Raw genomic sequence first — 19,440 nt, forward strand, 5'->3', positions numbered from 1 at the left:
GGAATTCTTTTCAGATACAAAGATTTAAGGGGAACATCATTTTATATACAGCTGTGTGAATTTCTTTAATTTCCTCTAACCTAAACTATGAATCAACCTGCTTCTAGCCTGCTTAATGTGCCAGCTTGTGTGCCAAGGAGCAATTATTCCTTTGTAGGAGAGACTTTTCAATCTATATGCTGAAGAAGCGACTGTGCGTGGTTATTTCCAACGCGTGCACCTCTTTGCTGGCAAGTGGACCGAGACCACCAACTAATTTCACACTGACCTGCCTCACACCATAAATCTCACACACTGCTATCATTTTTATTTCTGAGACACTGCTACAAAGAGACATTGCTTTAGTGTATGAATATGTTACTGCATACAATACATTCAAAAGGATGAGAATGATTTGCAGCATTTTCCCTCAAATAAACAAATTCCACTTATTGCAGAGTGATGCAGAATAAGTTGGCTCTTAATAAATACATGCTAATAATACTAATAATAATAAAACACTAATAATTATAATAAAACACAACAATCTCCAATGTTTAAACATTTGATATTCTGCTACTAAAGGATCATTGTTATGTGAATATTATTAATATTGAAAAAAAAAAAAAAAATTGCCCACATATTCTGCAGCATGTGCAGTAGAAGGGTATATACATCAAACATACAAATGATATAACAATACTGATTGATACAGGAAACTAATAGGGCCCTGCTCAATAGAGCTTGCAATCTAAGAGGATGTAAGCATAGATTAATGGCACATGTAGCAGCAGTGGGTGATTTGTATGACAGCACAGGCAGTTTTTACCCTAAAAATGTGTTGTGCATATATTCAAGGCCAAAACTGTTTGTGTGTTGCACGCTGAAGTTGAATAGTTATATATAATTAAGTGGTATATAGGCTTATTTCACTGTGTTAATAAGCACAACATGCAATAGAAATGTTTCTTTTAATGGGTTGCAGTATATCTCTAATTACAGGTCATGGAACTCTGAGGTAACTTGTAATATCCTCATCTTTTTTAATAGGGGGAACAATTATTATAATACACAAGTTTCAGTGAGTCTGTGACAGTAATAACATCACTGAGCACCGATTGTAATTGATGACATCACTAAGCTCCGTTTATAAGGATATAATTTACAGGCTATTCATGGCTCTTGTTTATTATATATATATATCTTCCTGCATAGTAAAGAATATAATAAACTTTAGCCTGGAATCTAACACTGTACTCTCAGACACCATTCTACATCTCTTATTAAGAGGTTGTACCTATTATAGGATGTAGGACTTGTTTAACTGCCCTGGTGCTGAATGGTTCAGTTAGCAATAAGAAAAGAGAGAGCCACTTGCTGGTTTAGCTGATAGTTTAGCTGATGCTCCTGTCATAGCTAAGGTTAGAGCAGACAGCCGTGCCTCAGGAGTATTTTTTTTGCCGTTAACTTTTAGTCATTTGTAGAAGGGATGTTGAAAATAAATAACCTTTTATCAGGCCTTTCTGACTTCAAAATCTGTCAATTAAGTCAGTGTCTTATTTCCAAGTGAGGATGTTGGTTTTTAATTATGTATGCTGCCTGAAGGCGCAGCGTATCATTTGGATGTTTTTATGCTTGTTTCACACGAAGGGTCAGTGCCTGTTGCCATCATTCAAGGTGTCTCAATATCAATATGAATGCAAGAAAATGGACAGTAAGGTTCCTTTACCAATACAGAGCAAAGTGCAATATTTAGATGCCAATTGCCATGTTTTCCTCACAATGCAGCATCCACTCCCCCAGAATTGCAGCGTAATTGCTGTTTATGTCCACCACAACTTGCGTATGATATACTGTATGGACGCAAAGTAGCAGTATTCTCCCCTTGTGTGGCAAATTGACCTGGCCCAACCCACTAAGGGCATGTAAAATGTTCGCGTAAGTTATCACAGATGGTAAATATTAGATGGGAAATCTGTGGGGGACTGGAGAATTATCTTTCCTTTACTTTCCATTGCTACTGGAAACACCCCACTTGCCCTCTGCAAGTCTTTAAAAGCAGAATTTGTTCCAGTCCCCTAAATACTATGAAAAAACATTGCCAAGAATAACTAAGAATGAAGTGTCCCAGTATAACCGAGCTACCTAACCCCCCTCCCAGGTGCCCTTTTACAGTAAATTGATATATATCTGAGATTATAAATATGGATTGGAGAAATATCTGCCTTTGCCCACTAGAGATGCTTTGCTCATAATCTACTGTTTATTCAAGAAAAAAATAGATGTAAGTAAACTCTTTCTTAATAAAAGTATATTTTCCTGAGTAGAATTGTCAAACATACAATATTACTGTCTTACAATATTATATATCATATCAAAGCATAATCTTAAAAAATCTTCTGCATTGTTCTGCTTTATATTACTGCCAGATTGTTTGTCTTTATGTACAATGGGCTTATTTGCTCTGCCTTTATTTAGATGTGATTGTTCTCTTGCTCTGCCTTGATCCAACTTTATCATAAGACTTGGGTTAGAAGGGAGTACAGACAGAAAATTTTTGATTATGACTAAAAAAAAAAAAAAGCTTCTGCACACAAATCTGCTACCCTCAGAGGTACGAGATAACCTGGAAACGAGAGCAGATACTATGATAATGAAAGGATTTCACTTTGCCCGCCAATTTTTCTTCATTAACCACCCAGAAGTGTCAGCGAGCGAATCTGCCGTGCCTGACTTTTTTATTATTTTTGGGGAAGCAGACCTCGGTGAAGGCTGTTTTCTGCAGTAAAACTCTTGCACAAGTCTGCAGCAGTAATTACTAGGGGAAAGCAATAACGGAGCTGTGCTGAGCATTATACCAACTCCCTTAGCTTTAACAGGATAACATGTTTCTCACTGGGAGGCTGCTGTTTGCTAAATTAGATATTGTATTTCAGAAAAGGTCACTCTTTACCAGCATTGCTTCTGCTTTATTATCTTGGTACAACAGTCTGTCCTCCCTAGAAATGGCTTACACTTTGATTTTAGATTAATCACCCTTATGTGCCGCTTCGGCTTCTCCCTCTCCTTCCACCCCACCGTGTCTGATTACAAAAGCGTTAGACTTGTTGATGCATTTGTCTTCGCTTGCTATTTATTACCAAGCTATAGATGATCATTTTTTTCTCCCGGAGCGGTACCAGCTGCACAAGCGCATTTTTAGAGCTTTTATTTATATAGTTTGAATAAAGTATTCATTTGATAAATGCATTATATCTTTCCATGATTAACAGAGAGCGAGGGCTGTTTCAATGACAAATACCTTTGTATTGGAATCTGCATCTTCCCTCTGCCTGGCAAGTTGCCCGAATTTGGAAAATCTTCTTCTTCTTTTTTTTTTCACTCTCTCTCAGATAAAAGTGAATGCATAAGAATGTATTATAAAGCACTTAGTAGATTTATACTGTCATAATCTTGTTAACAGCAGGCCCAGCAGAAAAGGTTAATATATTAAACAAATATTGTTGTGTAACCATTGTTAGCTATTTTTAATGTATATATTGAAAAAGTCCAGCCGCAGTGCTAGAGGTATACACGTATGACTTCAATTTGCTCCTGGTAAGGTCTGGACAAGGGAATGGATGATGTAGGGAATGAAGCTGGTGATGTAGGGAGTGACAATGATATTTAGAGGCGGTGATGTTGGAGGCGGGCTATAACGTAGCAGCCAGTTATTGGCTGAATTCTGAATCAATCAAGTCATATCCAGATTTCAGACCAGGACTGCCCATGAAAAACTGGACTGAAGCAACCCTAGGTGGGACTACACCCTTCCTGTACTGCCAAGGATTCCTCCATTTCTAAATTTAATTAAATGTGGGTAATTTAATAAAAGGTCCCCAAATTCCTTCATATCCAATAACCCACAACAACCAATCAGCAGAGAACATTTGCTTCTCAGCTGTTTGCCAATGTTATATATACACTGAAGTATCCCTATGCACTGATTATACGTGAATAATGAATGCATATGATACACCACCATGAAAAATGATCAGCAGGCTTGGTGTCAAGAGCTTGCAAGTGGTCTTTCCGCATATAGTGTGTGTAATTATTTAGCCTCTATCATTAGCATGGTTTTCATCAATTTTTTATTCATAAAAATGAACTGCAATCATTAATATGTTCATTGCCTTGAAATCAGAAATACAAGCTGAACTCCCAAACAGCTTGTGGTCACATTAGCTATCAAATGTGGTCTTTACTGAACCAGTTGCCATTTTGTTTGCTTCCATTTGTGTAAAGACCATCAGAGCCTGAAATCTTCAGCTGTAATGAGAGACATTCTTCTGTATCCTAAGCTTTGCTTAGTATGTTGCGACGAGGTTCAAGTGGCTTAAATCATCGGTTCTGTACAATAGAAACTGACTGTGCTTGAGAAATGCATTGTACATTGCTGTGTGAAACTGACCATGCTTATAGGAATAAGGATTAATTATAAGTAATTATAATAATAGCATTGTTGGAGTGTTGCCCATATTTCATAAGTAGGGGAGTCCATTGATTCATGAAAGCTGTGATTTGCTATGAATAGGTTTTCCATTTACAATCCAAAAACATTCAGGCAGCTTACTTTGGTTATGATAAAACTGCCCACAGTGTGTGCAATGAAATAGGTGCTTTAGATTGTAAGCATCAGTGGGGCAGGGACTGATATGAATGCATAATAATCTCTGTAAAGTGGACTATATTGACACTATACAGTATAAATAGCCTTGCTTTTGGTCTGTGGAAGACATTTTGCAGGGGGGCTAAGACATCTAGCAAATTGCTGTACCTCAATGATCTATTTTTCACTGGTGCAAACAAATATAATAAATATAGAACTACTGCACAATATTGCGTTAAATCTAAAAATCAATATTATGAATATAAAGAACAATACCCATCTTGGGAGTTGAAAATAAAATACATGCAACTTTTATAAGCCTGTTTGTCGAGAAAGAGCCCTGTATGTGTCTGTGACAGTTTCTAGTGAATAATTATCGTGTTTCACGCAGGTTCCAATCACCATGTATCAGTGTATAAATATTGCCCTCCTGCTAACTAGATATCTACTCTAACCAGCATGAGTACAACTTGAAAATAAGTATATTTCTGATATTTACAACTGACAGACAGAAGAGTCAAATGCTGCTGATAGGGCTGACACTGGAAGAATGATTACCATACACTGACCTGCTAATATCCAGTTTATTCAATTCATACCATACTAGCATCACTTTCAATTCATTATATATCAATCACGTTGCCATCAAAACTCTGAATGTGTCTTCTGCCATAACCTGCAGGCCTGTTATTGCAGAATACTTCACTGCTATAGTCCACATGGAAAGTTGAAGAAAAATTAAAAACTGTATTGTCTGTTGTTCAGTTCAGTAGTTCATATTGGAATCACATTAATGCATTTTCCAATGGCTCAGATGATGTCAAAAGCCTGTACCAAGAAGAATAGATGAGAGCATGAGGGTTTATTCAAAGAGTAAATAGAGGCATAATTAGGAGGAACATGTCCATGTCTCTAGTGTTGTAGGGTTGGTTTACTTGTGGCATTAATAGCAGCTTGTCAGATCCAGTCAGGTTCATGTATTAGATGGGTCATACACACATCTTCTCAGACCCGGTTCTCTGGTTTATAATGGCAGATTAATTCATGATTATTGTCTTGCTTGGGATACAGAGAATTAATAACAAGGGGCTTTGGAGTGATTGATAACTGCACCTGAGGGAGGAGGAAAGGGCATTTGTAATAAATTAAATGAAAAGAGAGCGTTAAAGTAATTAGACTGTTATATTAATAGGGACATAGTTAAATGGGACAATGTTCTGATTAGCATTTTTTTCAACATTATATTGCAGATACAGAAGAACGGAGTGTGTTCTCCTATACTCGCTCTTGCAGAGCATAACACATACACTCACATATATATAGGTCTCTATATTTCAATAAATAAGATTATTACAATTTTCAGTATAGAGAAGGAAAATAGCATTAAATAAATGTAATCTGGGCTGCAAAATGAGTTTCACCCAGTAAGGTCATAAATAAAATGGAGCCGTGTGGCACTATAAATGCTGTCAGTTTTTCCTTATCATGTTATCTCTAGTCCTGCAACACTTATTTTATCACATTTTCATTTTATTTCAGATTCATGACCTGAACACTCGCAGGTGACATCACTCTCCTCTGCCTGCTTTTGTAATTCTTCAACGCGACTATAAATTGCTATGTGGGCCTCTAACTGCTCTCTCTCTTCTTTTTTTCTTCAGACTGAAAACTACACATTTGATACAAACTATGTGAACAGCAGAGCACATCTGATTAAAAGGTACAGTCTCCAATTTGCTTCTCCAGAAAAATCACTTCTTTTATAAGATGTTACTGGGGGTGGGGGAATTGCAAAGTTATTTTCTTGTGGCCAGTATATTGGATATTGGATTCTAGCAGGTATTATTTTTTTAGCTGAAGCATAAGTTGGCTATATCTCCTTGACAACACTAAATACAATATTTGTTCCACTGAAGGCAAGAAAAATACTGTTGTGCTGTTCTAGAATAGAATGTTTAGTGGGTGTTGATGGGTGGTATAGACGAGCAGAGGTGATGTGTGACAGATTTCAGACGTTAAAAAAATCAAATTTAATTGAATTTTGATTCCAAGTGATTGGAAATGGTCTAGTGGTTAAAAATAAATAGGGGCATAGAGTAGGTATATTTATTTATGGGATGCATATGTAAAGACAAACACACCTGCTACAGAGAGACACATCTGCCTGTCTCATTCTTCTTCCTAAAGGCTTTATCAAGCAAAACCTACTGTACCATAACTCATATTAGTACAGCTTAATGGCTCCCCTCCTTCAGCTCCCACTGAATCTTCCAGCCCCTGTGCAGAAGTCAGGAATGCAAAAGTAAACATCCCTTATTGTTGCTCGATGCTGTATAGCTTCACTACAGGATACATTACAATGTCATGCGGATTTGCTTTTCCAATAAAGTATCTGGCTTCAAAGCTAAACCTGTATGAGCTTCAAAGAGGTTCTTCCCATGGTATTAATTCCTGGTATAAGAACATTTTGCTGATGGTTTTATGGTTTCTAACACACATCCTGTCTCTGATCTACAACTAGTTTATTGTGCTTATGTTGTTTTGTTCGGTTCCCAAAATATCCAGAAACAAAGGCAAACCCAATATCGTAATTAGATCTCTGCACTTTCAGTGTTTTATTATATATATGTAATATCACTTGCTCTTGGGATCAAAGGAACTGATACAGACATGTATACAGGAAATAATGAGCTGATAGACTGTACCCACCTGTTGTACAACACACATAGTAATCAAATCACATCAGTTGCACCACTCAGCCTTACCTTATGCCCTCTTTTTTCCCATAGTAACCCTCTGCTTTGCTCAAGAACCCTCTGCTTTGCTCAGAAGCCATAATGCTTCTTGGCATTATGTACCTTGTACTCATTATTCCTTTTTGTTTAATTACATTTTACACACTCAAAATAAAATAAAGACTATTAACAGTGTGCCTTTATGCCACACAGTACGATGCAATTGACTCCTCACCTTATATTGCAATCACTTCACGATTATTGGAGCAATTAGAATTGTGTCTTTCCTTGAATAAGGTGCAAATTCCATATTGATTTGAGGCCCCAAATTCAACTGAAGTTGTACAAACTTTGATCTGCTCTGATGGTTATGGTTGTTGAAGTTTCTGTAAGCTAAACTTATGTAGGGCTATGTTTTGATCTTCTGGACCCAAACACCTGCTAGTGGCATCACAATGACATCAAATAAAGTGAAGCAGAGCACCCTAAATGGTGATCTAATTTGAAGATAGGTTCTGGATTAACCATGTGTACTTCTCTTAATAACATTTATCATCTGCAGCAACATTAATGCTACTGTAGATAAGAGCATTTGGCACAACCAAAAGTTTTATAGGCATTAAACTGTACCATTCTTTTAGAACCTTCCAGTTCCATGGTCTTACTTGTAAAACAACCATTTATTCAATTTTATGATTGTTATAGTTTTTTTTTTTTACAAGAACATCTTTTTGTAGAATCATGTGAAGACTTGGATATAAATGTATTTTCACAGCTTCAATCCTTCATAGCTCTGTTAAACCATGGATGGTAGGTGGTCCAACTGGTTTCCATAGATACAGAAAAAATGCACTAAGCAGAAAACATTTTCAGCTCTTTAGTCCTATAAAGAGCAAGACTTGTGAAAAGTGACTACAAGTAAATAGCTCCATGCTGAACTGTTTTGTGTACATCAGATTAGCTGGTGTTGATGCTCGGAAGCTGAGTTCTGTCACTTTTCTAAATGGATATGTGCGCCATGAGTTAGTGTTAGCAGTTGAAAAAAATATACTAATAAAAAAGGTAATTGCTAAGCATCATATTTTTGGCTTCCTTAAAATAAAATAGGGTCAGTAAATATATTATTGGATGTGTTGACTTTTAATATCTGCCATTCAAAAGATGCTTGCATGTTGAGCAGCTATGGGTACAAGGGAGATGCAAAGGACTTGGCATGCAAAAGGGAAACATGTACAACGTCTAGATCATGTATAGGTTGGAAAGGACTTAAGATCACTCCACGAGCAAGCAAGTATCAGCATAAACATATTGTTGTTATCAGGGCCGGAACTAGGGGTAGGCAGAAGAGGCACGTTCTTAGAGCACAAGGGTGGGGGGGGGGGCACTGGGCACATACCTCTCCTGCCTGTGCCCCCCAAGTGGCAGGGACGCACACTGTTGCCTAGGGCACCCATTTAACTTGTCGTCCCTTCATTTATATATATCTAGCACCAACATATTATGAAGCCCTTTACAGAGATTATACGTGTTTTATTATCACGTCCCAATGGAGCTTACAATCTAAGGTCCCTATTACATTCCCACACACAGTAGGGTCATTTTCATCAGAAGCTAATTAACCTGCCTGTATGTATTTGGAGTGTGGGAGGAAACTAAAGCACAGGGAGAACACAGTCAGGTCAATAATTCCTCTGCATATGACTTAATAGACGTTATATTTTATTTACCTTTGCTCATGTTTATACATAGCTGAATGTCTGAAAATGATTTTAGATGTCAGTTTAGTTAACTGTTATAAAGTTGGGATTAAATTTTTGTGTATTTAGTTTATGTTGATAACTCATGATATTTTCATGCAAGGTATGAGGGGATTCCAGTGAAGGACAAATACATGTTTGGCTGCATTTACTAAATAAGGTTCAACCATAGTAAAAAAAAAAAAAAAAGCTGTTTAGGTGGAACAACACTGTATAAACAGGATTATCTGGCATTGTGTTTAATTTTCCTAATCTCCTGCCAGTTTGTTTGGATCTTAGGGCATTTCTATGCCCTCCCACACTCCAAATTTCTATGAAGCAAAGGAATGTTTGGGCAGAGCCGCTCCCCAATATCTTTTTAATATAAAGGGGTGTAGTACTATCTCTTTAATACCTTCTTGTTTTTTTCTGATTCTATAGCATTCGGTGCTGTTTATCAAATTATAAATAATAATGCCCACCTGCACCCCCCACCCTAATTTGATAATTTGATCTCTAGATCCCTTTTTGCTTTTGTCTGTAACTCATAGCTTTTTTCTAGTCATTGGGATCAGAGCAGAAGTGCATTCTCCTTCAGGCACTTGGTGCAGCATATGGCTCCCAGCAGGTGAAGTAAAACATATTTATTTATTGATAAGTAAATAAGCCCCCTGCCAGAAAGTAGCTTGCAGGTCCACGAATCACGTAAGAGTACATGTGCTTATTTTAATGCCCTTTGCTCTGGCTTTTTTCTCTATTTACATTTAATAGTTATGTATATTTCAGCCCACCTAGAGCTCTCCATATGGTAAATCCTACAATTACTACAAATGCTCAAAACCTGTGAATGAGCCTGCTCTTTTCCCTGCTTGTATCATGTGTTTCTGTGTTTTCAGGCATTTTTTTTTCCAAAGCTTCTGATCACTTACATACTCAAAACAGAAACAGGGCAAAAAATCTATTTTAATCACAAAAATCTTGTTACAAGGGGACAACAGAGCAAGCAATGTCAATTAATTTGTTGTTTGCTGCCCTAGCACATCACCCATGGACCCAATTATTTGATCCTGTGGTCAAACAAATAGATATAGATTGGTGGCCTAATTAATTTACTTAGGTTTAATGAGATATGTAAAATGTTCCACTTACAGGCACATATATGCAGTGCCAGCATCCAATTCCTATTTCAGCTCTTACATTTCTTTTCTGATTAGACTGCGTGTGTTATATGTGACAAAATATAAAAGTATATTAGAAGTAACCTTAGAGCTCCATGACCTGAATAAAAGCACTTTGCCTGTGGCCTCAAGCAATTATGTGGTCATGGAAGTCATCTGTGACTTAAAATTTACTTATTTTGGGATATTTCTATATTTATAGTAGAAAGTGATATATATATACAGTATAAATATATATATATTTTTTTTTTCTTTCCCCCAATATATATTATCAACAATTTGCTGTTTGCTGGTGTAGCCGCTGCACATTTCTTGCATCTACTAATGGTTTCATCATTGTAAATTGTAAGTTATCCGCTCCACAGAGCTTAAAATTCAAATGGTATTATCTATGACATAGGGAGACCAAATGACTTGTCCAGTGTTAGAAATTGCTGGTAGACTCATTGTATCTTTTAGAAATATAAGACTAAACCTTCCTTTCTCAGGCAAAATATTAAATAGAGTAAAGCTGAGGAAATGTTATGGAGAGAGATAACAAAGGACATGTTGGCGGAACACAAACACAGAAACAAACATGGCAGACTTGACATGGGGCACAGCAAGGCTGCTATAGGATTGTGAGGGAATACAGTAAACATGGATCAGTCTGTGGGGCAGAGATAAGGAGGAAAGCTGGCTGAAGAATTTAGATGAGGAGAATCAGGCTATGGACAATAACAAGAAAATAGAGAAGAATGAGAGCATTTACTAAGACTGGTGGTTATATTAAATGCTGTTAGTTTTCAAGTATTGGGGCATCTGCTAATTTACATATTTAACAAATTCTATTCATTAGTTAACTAACTTCCAAAATACAAGGCATTCATAATATGACATAACAATCTTGAATATCATCATACTTTAGATACACTTTTCTATGGGCTGTTCTCTGAAGATTTTTAAGCCACATTGGCCATGTCTATTGCAGGTGCACAACATCTATGTTGAGTCTTAACCACCCATTAAGGTATTCCAACAAACAATAGCAAGTTTTACATTATTTTAAAAAAAATAAAAATAAATAAATAGTGTATATATTTAATATTGATTGCACCTTTAAACAGTCAACCATTGTGAATGTTAGCATGCAAAATATTAATCATGGCACCAATGTTGATCCTGAGAAAGACTAGAATTAAAAACATTCACTTCCAGTTGTGTTTAAGCAGGAGTCAGACATTTCATTCCTGACTAAAATATCAGATATTATTGAAACCACTCAAAAATGAGCTTTCTCCCCAGTTATCAACCTGTAATGTGCAAAGATTGTATTGGTTGCTATGGGTTACTGCACCTAAGCAAGCATTGTACCTTTTATTGTACCTTTATTTATTTTAACACATGGGAGCTAGTGTTAGACTCCATCAACCTTGGTATAGAATACATCTTCATTGTTTCCATATGCTGATATATATGTCCATATACTGATATAAATGTAGGTCATAAAGAAAATCAACCTATACTTTAGGTCTACTGGTTAAGTAGACGAGGGCTTCTGCAAATAGTAAAATACAAGTACAGGTATGTGACCTGTTATCCAGAATGCTAAGGGATTTTTTGGATAAGGGGTCTTTCCATAATTTGGATTTCTATGCCTTAAGTCTATTAAAAAAAAATTAAACATTAAATAACCCAAAAGAATTGTTTTTCCTCCAATAAGGATGAATTATTTCTTAGTTGGAATCAAGTACAAGGTACTGTTTTATTATTACAGAGAAAAAGAAAGTCATTTTTAGAGATTCAGAACTTTCTGGGTAACAGGTTTCTGGATAATTGATATACCATACCTGTAATTAGGAATTGCCATTTTAGGAATTCAAATAACACAGTTATTATAAATTACTTTGTTGGTTTGTGAAACACATATGAAACTGAAAATCAACCATTAAAAATGGTTTCTGGGAATTAGTGTCAGAAATGCTATGTTTTCGTAAATAATACCAGTAATGTGTATTCACCAGTCCATTATAAAGGCATAATTCTATATGAATGTCAGCATTACAAAACATCAGGTCAAAAACCAAGTGCTTTTCCAATATCCATCACATAAATTATAACCCTTCTTTTTAATATTATTGTTATTATTTTCACATTCTGACAGCTTATTTTGTCCTCAGCTCAATATTTCTGCTACAAGAAATATAAAAAAAAAATCTGCTTTGATGACATGAAGTATAGGAAAATTGTTCCATATAAAGGTGTAAAGGTGAAAGGTTTTGTGTCATAGGAGCCTTTGTGTTTCTGTCTAACCCTGATGTATCACAAGGCAACATAATTCATATCAGTGCAACATATGATAGATGTGTTATATTTTTGTTACATTTTTATTAATAAGGGATTCCACTTCTTTCCTTTGGAACTGACTTATTTAGTGTAAAATGAGTTCTATATAATGAACTTTGCCTTCCACATTTGGTCACAGAACTTAACTGGAATAATTAACTCCCCACCATTTTTAAGTTAAAAGGAAAATCCTACAAAATGCCTAATCCTTCTCCCACCCTTGCTGCGAAGAACCAATAGCAAGGGAATGAGTGTATAATAAAAGCATTCTTTTACAGCACTGGGGCTGATATACTAACACAGGGGTTGAATTGTACCAGTGCATTTCCCAGTAGAAATGAGCAATTAGGTTGGAGCTACTGTACATGTAGAAGCAAATATCTGATTTGTTGCTATAATTGCACTGGTGCAGCCAAGCACTTTAAATTAGTAAATTAGGTCCACTATTAAGTTTAATGTATAACAAAATAATATACTGATGGGACACACATCCTTAGTATAAGCCCAGTCTTCCCAGGAGGTATTTATACTGCTCTTTCCGTTTACTGGAATGGTTAGCAGGGTGTCAGTGGCACATAGTTATGTAGGTGGGTATTGTTCGAGGGCTGTGTAGGGCATTTTGAACTCCCAAAGTCCTGTGTGCCACATGTTTTATTGATATATATTTTTAACGGAACAAATTTTAAACACAAGCCCTATGAATTTGTGTTGTGTTGACAAACGTTCCCTTTAACTGCAATGAGATACAGATTTAAATAACTAATAGAATAATTCTTTTCTAGCCTGCAGGACAGTCAAAAAAACAGGTGTCATACTTCTCTATTAACTAGGGTTTTTGGAGCAGAAATACAGAACCAGTCACTAGAGACTATTTCATGCATTCCATGTTTTTTTATTTTCTGTTTAACTCTAAAATCTAAGGAAGAATCCCTACTAAATCTAACCTTACCCCATCTGTTATGCACACAGTTTGCTATTCCCTTAGAATATAAGTTTTACATATATATCATCAGGCTAGTGCTGTAGCTTTTCAATAGGCATCCCTTTTTCGCTCCTCCGCCTATATGTATGAGAGGAACAAGACTCCCATAGTTACAATTTACCTTTTTCTCAGCATTAAAAGCCTAGATGTATTTACTAATTTAGCAATTTAAAAAAGAAAAGGAATGTTCCATTTCTGGCCCGTGACGTGGTAATATACAAATGACCTACAGATCATGTTCTTTTGTGGTCCCAGTTCTAAGCTCTAAGTTCTAAAGAGAAGGTATTCAATGTAATTTGTATAAAGTTTTCTTCTGCACGTTACTTCATTGTCTTTTGAAGTATTATTTCAGGTAAATTATAATGGTAAAAATTCTAATAACTAGTGAGTTCGCAAAGCGGCAAAAAAATTTGCGAGACGGTGAAAATGTCACACCAATTTTTCTTTTGATGCAGGTGACAATTTTTGTCACCCGGCGAATTTTTTTGCAACAAATATTTTCGCCTGTTTTACGAAACAATCCGTTGACGGCGAAAAGTGGAAATTCGCCACAAATCCATGCCTGCAGAATAACCCGAAAAGTCTTGTGTAGAATGGCCTCATGAAACAATGCCGACCAGCTCCAAAGGGGTTAAAGGGAATCTAATTTAAACCTGTTAACAGTGCCGAAGTCGCCAGTGAATTGTCAGATAATAGGACTTGTTTTAATGAGTCAAAAAAGCAAACCAAAGAGAGAGCATATCTTATGTGGATACTGATGGGAATAAAAGGCATTCCCATTTCAGATATCACTTAGCTATAAATATATCTTTTGCATATTTATGGGCATATGAATATAGATAAAGCTCAATTTTGCTGCATTCTGAACTCTTTCCAAGCTCATTGACTTTATATACTAATCGCTCCAAGAAAATATTTTTAGTATCATCATATACTGTAGTTATTGGGACCGATACGCCATAGATCAGTCATGTTACAGTGTTTGTAAAGCATTGTGCTTTCATTATCGGCATTGTCGTTTCCATTATCTGCATTATTGAATATTATTGTCTGACTGAGAAGTTGAAAAAAGGAAATGTTTGGGTAATTAACTTCTTCAGCCTGGTCTTCAAAAATATCTCATGTAATAATACCCCTTTCTCTTCCATGATAAAAACCAAGACCAAGAGAATGATAAGCAGTTATCAAATCATAGACATAGACAAGAATGTTGGCACCCAGCCTGTGCTGCATTAGTCTAGAAATGGCACCCTACCCACACTACCTGTACATCAAGACAGTTTCTAATTATAACCATGTGGAATATCTACAATCAGCTTCTATGTGCTGTGATTGTACACATCATTTCTGTTCTCTTTAGCACTGAATAAGTGCATGCTATGAACCAGTCCCGTGTTGTTGAAAACAGAATGGTGGCTTAGGCAGTTGATGAGGGTTTTGATGACTCAGGCAGTCTATTAATACACTGTAGGCTGATTTCATTCTAAGCCAATATCACTTGTTATCATTTGACATGCCGGTTTATTATCAACAATATTAATGTCAAGTCTTGATATTAGCCTTCAACATTTACATCAATACAGCACAATAAAAAGATTGCAGAATGCTGGATAATTCACTTAGTAATCCAGATAATGTGCCTCTCAGCGTCAGGTTTAGCATGAGTACAACACGGCATCACACATAGATTTCATTAAGCACATATTAGCAAGTGAATTTTGGCAGATTTTTCCCCTGTTTTGTTTGAAGCTCAGCAGCACTTAACCCCTCGGGAAGATGGCTTTAAATACACTTTAAAGGATTAATTTGTGATCAGTCTTGATATATTCTTACCAAATATTTTGTGACAATCCTACTACTGTGTATATTTCTGCTTCAGGGGTGAGCCATTATTTGCTGCCATCCCAAAAAATGTATGTCATAGAAGTTGACATGACACTAAATTATTGTTATTTCTCAACCCAGCAGTTCAACCTTCAAGGACTTGGAGGGGAATAGTCTCAAGGACAGCGGGCATGAAGAAAGTGACCAGACTGACAGTGAACATGATGTCCAACGGGGCTTGTACTGTGACACGGCTGTCAATGATGTGCTGAATACCAGTGCCAATTCAATGGGGAATCAACTGCCAGAGCAAGGTACTATAAAAAAAAAACCTGGTGCTGTCTGCAAATGTTTTATTTTGTTTGATAAACCGCTGTCATATTTCTGTAATTCTCCATTGCTTAAATGTGACTCCAGTTGCTTGTTAAACAGTTTTCAGCATTAGTGATAAACCATTTGCAAATGTCATTAGAGAAGCGTTTGATGGGCTGCAGGTTGGCAATGTTACAGGTGCAGAGCCAAATTATGCATAGACACCCTAGGCGTCTACAGCAAAAACAGATTCCAAACAATGGCTTTGGGTGTCTAGAGGTTTGTACTGCAACAATAGGATGCCAACAGGAGCACAGCACTACAAGAATAACTGTTGCCATCTTTCCAAATTGTTTCTCCACTCTACCTGCTGTCACTTTTCTTCTGCCTAAAACTGCTACCCTTCAGAGTCCTACTCTATGGAATATTCTAGGAAGGCATTGTTACTCCCCTCAAAAACAGCTCTGTATGGGTTTCTAGAAGAGACACCTTATCAGAAGTAAAACATCTAATCCTTTCCATGGTTTCTGGGAGCTGTAAAAGGAGATAAAATAAGGAGGGAAACAGTTTGTTGCTTTAAAAATGTTTGGATCCATGGATGATGAATAGCTAGATATAAATATATAGGGAGATACTAGGATGCTCTTTTCAGTGTAGAGCTTTTGGAGTAAATGGCTCCTCTGGAGGATTTCAGTAATAACAAATAACACTCAGTTACTTTGTTTTTTTTTCTGTTTAAATGATTAGAATTTATTGTTGACATTTCAGCTGCATAAGCAGTCTCCTTATTGGATTGGTAAAGATGTGCCTGGAGGATGGCTGCGTACAGGAGAGACATGCAATATATTAAAATCATTTATTAAAGCCTATGTGACCAAGTGCTTGTTTTACAGTGTCATACAATATTTGATAATGCCACACATTGTAATACAACCCTAGAAAATATGTGTCTAAGGAATAGCTACTAGAATTAGCTACATAATCTCATTATCTGGAACTACAGCACTGATGTTATGTGGGTTTTAGTCTTTCAAAGATATCAATTTCTTTTAATAACAAGCTTATTTAGACTGTACCATCTGTAGGTTAAGGCACTACTTCATTATACACAAACTAAGTGGGCCAGATGGACACTGACTGGTAACTATATATATTGTGGTAGGAATTGATTTGCCTATCCATTGATCAGCATAATTCCCATCAGCATCCACCCTAAATGAAAAGTTTACCAGAAGGCCCTCAATCTGCTGTTCAGTTCCCAGTAGTATTACATTTCATATAAAGATAAAAATTCACCATGAAAGATGTTGACAAGTCTTCTACATGGTGTAGAGGCATCTGTAAGAAGATGTTCTCTCTTTTGTCTATGCTTAAAAGGTCTCACAAAGCTGTTATAAATAGACTAATGATCAAATTTAATGCAACTTCTGTGTTTCTGATTACCTCAGACATCTGCTCGGGACTAAATCAATCTGCTCTCCGACATAATTATATAGTTACATATTTACATCGAAAGTTTAGTGACAGTCAGTCTTTCTTATACACCTCATGAATGGAAAGAGGTTGAAGTCAGCAGTTTCTCATAAATGAGAGATCCATGTGGATCATATCAATTTCTGCTGAGGCAAGTGAACTGAGAACTCATCAAGTCTTGAGGTTCATCTACTCTGCACAGTTAGTTGGACTTCAGGGATGTCATGAAGATGGCAGCCACCCATGTCAAATATATCATTAAATGCTTTAAACTTTATCAAGTCTTGGGCATATTCAGAGCTATCTCTGCAAATGTCCACTATTCATTTTAGCATTTTGTCATTTACTGAATGCGTATATTTGCATATTTGTTTTTCTATTTTCCCCTTTCTGGAAATAACATGATAATAGTGCTATTCCATCTGGGTATTGAACTCTGCATGAAAAGTTTCTTCTTGGCTTGGCTTCTTGACTGTTCCCAGAAATGCTGGAAGAAAAAAAACTGACACAAGCAACTCAAATGGGACAGATAAACAAACAAATATTTAGAAAAAGACGTTTTGCATCCATTAATTACATTTTCTTTATTAAATAGTGGGATGCATAACATTTCTATATATATATATATATATATATATATATATATATATATATATATATATACCTTTTGCTCGCTAAGAAAATCACATTGTTTTCTGTCCAACCTCCGTACTTTACCCACAGCAACAACTATACAGTTATAGAGCAAGACATAATGAAATCTCCCTGGACACATTGTTTAGAGTAATGTTACACTAGGGAGTTGTCTTCCAACTTGCATTTTTCCAGTGAGAAGCAAAAGTTGGCTCTGTAAAAAGGCCAAAAGTCCAGAGCCCAGGCCTGCAGATTTGTATTAAATATATTTGGCAAACTTCCTTATATTAGAAAGACATAGTTATGTTAAAACATGTTCTACTGTTCAGGCAAGGCAAGGTAACAAGTCACTATTTTGGGTCCATTTTTTTGGTGGGGGAATTCATAACAAAAGTGGGCCAGGGAGGTATAAAAGGTATATCCAACCCAGAGCTTTAGATGCATATATTTATTTTTGTGCATGTATTTATCAGTGGTAAATGCTGATACAGATCATGGAGAGTAGATATCTTACAATGTAAAATTGTTCGAAGCTTACTTATGCTTCGCAGTTTGTAAATTGACATCTGTGTAATTGCTCTGTGTTTAAGTATGGCTTAAGTGGGGTGTAAAAATAGAAATAATTTACCAGTTATATTCATGGGGCACACACCACACTTATTTGTTTCTCCTAACTCATTAGCTACTTTCAGTTGTCATGTTGTGAAAAATAAGCCCAATAGCCCTATATGAATTAATATGCAGTAAACTTCCATAGGTTAATTAAGGACATTATAAACAAAAGTAAAAGAAAATGAAGAAAGTAAAGGAGGAATACAAAATGGAAAGCCATAGTATTGCTAAGAAATTGTCTTGACAAATGAATAATAGCTTCAGCAAAGGGATACAAGCAGAGATTTGTGTGCCTGGGAAATAAAGAAATATATTTTAAGCAGCTGTAGATTCAGTGCAGACCCACATTCTCATTGGTGATGTTAGATTCCAAACGGAACTGATAAAAGCCCCTGTTTCTTTCAATTTGATACAGTTTATCCGAGAAATGTAAGAATGCTTCCAATCCAACATGACAGAAGCTTTAGAAGTTCATTGGTGTCCAAGCTTCCATTTAAGTTTGGGCATGAATGTTGTTTTTTTAATGTCGTTCTGATACAAACATCCTATGCAAACATCTTGTCTTTTTCAATTAAGAAGTATGAATTCAGCTTGGTGCTCAGGCTCATTGAAGCCTCAGGGTGCTTGGATATGTCTTGAGATAAGCTGAAGCTGACGCTCAGCTGGAAGCCTCACTGCTAGAAGACTTAAGGATGTAAAAACAAAATTCTGTGATTATGTGTGCGGGTCTTCAGCTGTTTAATGTGATTCACGGTAAACATCATTAAAGCCTTTTGTTTTGATTTTATAAATGAGTCAAATGGAAAAAAGGTTTTACCAGCCACTTCTTATTATTTCATATGCACACTGCATACCTAATCCACGGCTAGGAAGGGCTTTAGTATTCCTGCTGATAATATTCAGAAATAGGAAATCAGACTATATCATCACAAAGGCTGAGCAGCGTGCACCTCTTAACAGCTGACCCCATATACTGTAGTGTTTGCTTGAGTGGCCAAGGCTT

The 19,440-nt window shown here is 36.3% G+C and overlaps 1 protein-coding gene across 4 annotated transcripts in view; it reads left to right on the top strand.

Moving 5' to 3' along the window:
- The window catches only part of pcdh19 (protocadherin 19), a 111,362-nt gene that overhangs the window by 57,618 nt on the left and 34,304 nt on the right, over positions 1 to 19,440 (top strand). For 2 of the 4 annotated variants that reach the window (XM_002938375.5, XM_004916889.4), the window contains exons 3-4: positions 6,289 to 6,347; positions 15,549 to 15,721. In XM_002938375.5, coding sequence (XP_002938421.1) covers positions 6,289 to 6,347; positions 15,549 to 15,721 — 232 coding nt within the window. The remainder of the gene's footprint in view (positions 1 to 6,288; positions 6,348 to 15,548; positions 15,722 to 19,440) is intronic. The other 2 variants (XM_004916888.4, XM_012969243.3) reach the window with 1 other exon arrangement.

Source organism: Xenopus tropicalis, chromosome 8 (assembly GCF_000004195.4).
Source record: "Xenopus tropicalis strain Nigerian chromosome 8, UCB_Xtro_10.0, whole genome shotgun sequence".
NCBI classification, from domain to species: domain Eukaryota; kingdom Metazoa; phylum Chordata; class Amphibia; order Anura; family Pipidae; genus Xenopus; species Xenopus tropicalis.